The sequence below is a fragment of the Alosa alosa genome, chromosome 2 (genome assembly GCF_017589495.1).
Source record: "Alosa alosa isolate M-15738 ecotype Scorff River chromosome 2, AALO_Geno_1.1, whole genome shotgun sequence".
Classification (NCBI taxonomy): Eukaryota; Metazoa; Chordata; class Actinopteri; order Clupeiformes; family Clupeidae; genus Alosa; species Alosa alosa.
The window spans coordinates 21,436,890-21,440,686 of record NC_063190.1 but is presented as its reverse complement, the minus strand read 5'-3'; the positions used below and the strand labels follow the sequence as shown (position 1 = coordinate 21,440,686).

The 3,797-nt window shown below is 44.7% G+C and overlaps 1 protein-coding gene across 2 annotated transcripts; it reads right to left on the bottom strand.

Moving 5' to 3' along the window:
• Positions 1-939: 939 nt before the first annotated feature.
• si:ch211-284e13.5 (uncharacterized protein LOC793850 homolog) lies at positions 940-3,547 on the bottom strand. Of its 2 annotated transcripts, XM_048236229.1 has the most exons (4): positions 3,494-3,547; positions 2,463-2,836; positions 2,009-2,341; positions 940-1,800 (listed from the first exon to the last, which is right to left on the bottom strand). In XM_048236229.1, exons 2-4 carry the CDS (start codon positions 2,791-2,793, stop codon positions 1,256-1,258), a joined length of 1,209 nt encoding a protein of 402 aa, XP_048092186.1. In that variant the 5' UTR covers positions 2,794-2,836; positions 3,494-3,547; the 3' UTR covers positions 940-1,255. The 2 variants fall into 2 exon arrangements, with proteins under 2 accessions (XP_048092186.1, XP_048092178.1); XM_048236221.1 differs by having other exon boundaries at positions 2,463-3,544.
• Between the last annotated feature and the right edge of the window lie 250 nt (positions 3,548-3,797).

The window sequence follows — 3,797 nt, the reverse complement described above, 5'->3', positions numbered from 1 at the left end:
TGAGCTGCCTGCTACAGCGGCGCTCGGGGAGCAGTGAGGGGTTAGATGCCTTGCTCATGGGCACTTCAGCCATTCCTACTGGTCGGGGTTTGAACCGGCAACCCTCCGGTTACAAGTCCTAAGTGCTAACCAGAAGGCCACAGATGCCCACAAAACTAATTAAATTAGTTAAAAATAAATTAAAACATCTCTGCACCACTTGTTCTGGAAAAACTGCCCAGATCTGTTCCCATCCCTTCTCCCCTCGTCTAACGGTGACCGTGTCCACTGACCTCAAGGAGACCACTAAAGTTTTGGTGGAGGATCTTGAAACAATTGAGGACGTGCTACAGTGATCCTCAAATCAAAGTAGTTTCTTTTAAATTGACATTTCAAAGTGACCCACCACCACCACCCAACAACATAAGGAATGCATTTTCCATCATGATGGGGCAGGCGAAGACCCCTTCGCTCCTGCAATGATGGTGAGTTTGCATTCTTGACCACTAGCAGAGCAGCCTTGATTTGGAACTAGCATGCATACTACCTGTTAATGTTAGTAGCCACTTGTTTTGTTGAAGTACTAAAAAGTCAATGAACATGTTTTTTGACAAAGACTTGGTGCGCCTGAAGGCACGGGTTGAAGACCCATTCAGTGACGTCACAATATGCAAATGTGTTTAAATTCATACCTACGTAATCACCATGACCAAAATTGTACTTTTTTTTTTTACTTTGAATCTTGAAAAATTTTTTTTTTTATATATATATATATATATATATATATATATATATATATATATATATCTACCGACCCATTTTTTTTTTTTGCCTGTTACTGCAAACAAAAATATTTTCAGGATGGCCTCACTATGCCTACAATTTATGCTTTCATTTCTTTACCTGATGTCTCTAGATTGACTGTGAAATAAAAAAGGATCTCGGAGTAGTTGTTAGCAATTTCCGCTGTGACTAGGACTTTCCTTTATTGGGCCATCATTTATGCAACATATTCTCAAATATTTCAAGCTGTACAAAATACAAATTCAAAAAGTCAGTCTTCGTGTGTAACAGCCCCAGCTGTCGGGTGTGGATAGCACAACAACAGCATCATGTGTGTAATAATGCAGAGAAGCAATTATAAGCAAAATGCCTCTTCTGACCTAATCAAGACCAGCCAGAAGAAGAGTATTCACTTTCCAAGTCCAAGCATAACCAAGCTTCAAATCCCATGACTGCTCCAAGTCTTTTGCGTAACAGCCTGCCATCAAGACACTCAGCCCACGGCCCCGACTCCATGAGATCTCTGGTGGAAGCGCAAGCCCCCGCAGTTCCGAAAGGTCTTACCGCAGATGCCACAGGCATACGGCTTCTCGCCGGTGTGGATACGGAAGTGTCGTGTCAGGGCCCAGGAGTGGCGGAAGCGAGCGTTGCAGACACTGCAGGCATAGGGCCTCTCGCCCGTATGGATACGCTGGTGGATCTTCAGGTGCTCCATGCGGTTGAAGTCGCGGCCGCACAGGGAGCAGTGGTAGGGGCTGCGGCCTGGCGGGAACAGGCTCTTCTTGGGGCTCCGGATGTGGTTCTTGCGGTGCCGGCGCAGCTCTTCGGACAAACGGAAGTTTTGGCCACAGACCTTGCACACATGCTGCTGGCCTCGCGAATGGGGTGGGTACGGTTGGTTCTGAGCTGAGCTGGACGTCGGGGGTGCCACAGGGTTCCTGTGCGAGTAGGGTTTGGAGAAAGGCACAGGGTGCCCTGTGCCAGCTTGAGCCAGTAGCGCCAGGTCAGGGATGTCTGCAGAGAAGATCGGGGAGTCGGCTAGAAATCAAACACAGACAATTAAATGTTTCAGCACCTATTTACACTAGATAGATGTGCAAAAATAAATATAATCCATTGTTATAGCACATCTCACAACAACTCACTCTCCATACATACAAAAAAAACTCAATTTCATTACTAAGGTTAATAGTTTGGTAAATAGAACACTTTCTAACACAGTGATGCTTCAACCCACCCTACTTACCAAGAGAATGGCTCGTGGATGGAGTGAAAGTGTCTGCATCACAGCCCTGGAGCTGCAAGGGTTCAGGCCTCCAGTCTTCCAGGAGCTGGGACTGGGCAAGAGACAGACTGTCTGCTCCAAAGTCCCCATCATCTCCCTCTGTGCCATAGGAGACACTGCCCGAGCTGCAGTTCTGGGCTGTTACCTCGACTTTGACTGCAGTCCCAGATAGTTTGGACTGATCATCAGGCAAGGCCTGTGGGGCACTCTGAGCTCTGGCTGAACTCTCTTCACTGAAATGTGAAGTCTCTTTCTGGTTACAGGACCGCAATCCCAACTGCTCCTCCTTGGTCACTAGAGAACAGAATAAATCAGATTATATCTTTTATCAGAGTAGGAATAAATTATGCCTAGCCCTGCTTAATTGTATTAAGGATATCTACAAGTATAGGCTGAAAAGGGAAGAAGAACGTACCAGGCCCTTCCTGAGATTGTAGCTGAGGCTCCTCGGTCACATCCTGTTTAATGTCTTGGGTACACACACGTCCATCCTCGCGGATCTCACAAAAGGTTTCAGTATCGGGTGGCTCATCCAAAATGTTAAATATTTCCTTCACATCAGCGGAGTCGGTGACACGATGATTAGAATGCGCTTCACCATTGATCTCACAGTCCTGTGTTCTGATGTTTACGGCTGTTTGCACCAGACCTGTGCTTAAGGAGGTTAGCTGGTCATGAACCTGCTGAATGTCGATGTTACAAGCTGCATCTTTCTTCACATAACTCGTGTGGCGTTGTTCTTCCATACGATCTCGCACTGCACTAAGTTCAAGTTCTGCGGCCTGTAATCTAAATTTCAGAGATTTATTATCACTTAACGTTTCGTGCATTTGGTCTCTCACGCCTCTCAGCACTTGAGTGACCAGTTTGGTGATCTCTACAACAGCTATCTCCACAGCCACCCCAAGCGCATTTTGAATGGTTGCGGTCAATTCGTCCTGAAAAGAGAAGGATAGCTCTGCGACAAGAGAAGAGCTGGTACTTTCATTCGCCGACATATTTGCAAATCGTTTTTTAAGAGACCAACGCTTGCATCTGCTTGAAAGCCACGTAGATATGAGGCTGGTCAATGGCTATAGTGAACGTTGCCTAGCTAGCCAGCTCACAAGACAAAGGAGGTTCTAACACTGATGTTATATTTGTGCGAAACGTAATGAAGTTAGTTTTCACAACTGCTCGTTACGACCAGCGTTTGTTAAGTTTCCTCGTTGGCAATTAACGTTAGGTGTACCAATTTAGCGCTTAACGTTAACCAGTAGCTAAAACATTAGCTTCTAGCTATCGTGCTGTTTAACGTTAACTAACGTTGTCTACCTGCGGTTACACCAGATATCATAGCGGCCCATCGCTGTAAGCGATACAACCTTTTCCTTAAAAAAATGTTGGCAATATTCAAGTTTTATGGCAGAATCCGTATTAACATAAAACGATAACAGGAAAATGTACCATCACAAACACCTTCAGCGTTTTCTAGGGAAAGTTTACAGTGGCACCGTAGTGCCCACTTCCTGTTTGTTATGATGGCCGATTAAAGTGGGCCTCTTAACATATTTCTGAGGTTCTTAAAATATTCCTCTTGAAACACAATTATGAAACGATATTAATTCATATTGCATATAGTGCAAATCATGTCTTGTTCTTATTTGTAAGGTATACTTGTTATAATGCTGTTGTAAAAACCTATGGTAAAAACCCAACAAAACTCAGGAATGTATTGCATTTGGCCAACATGTTTACGCATGCTTGTCAT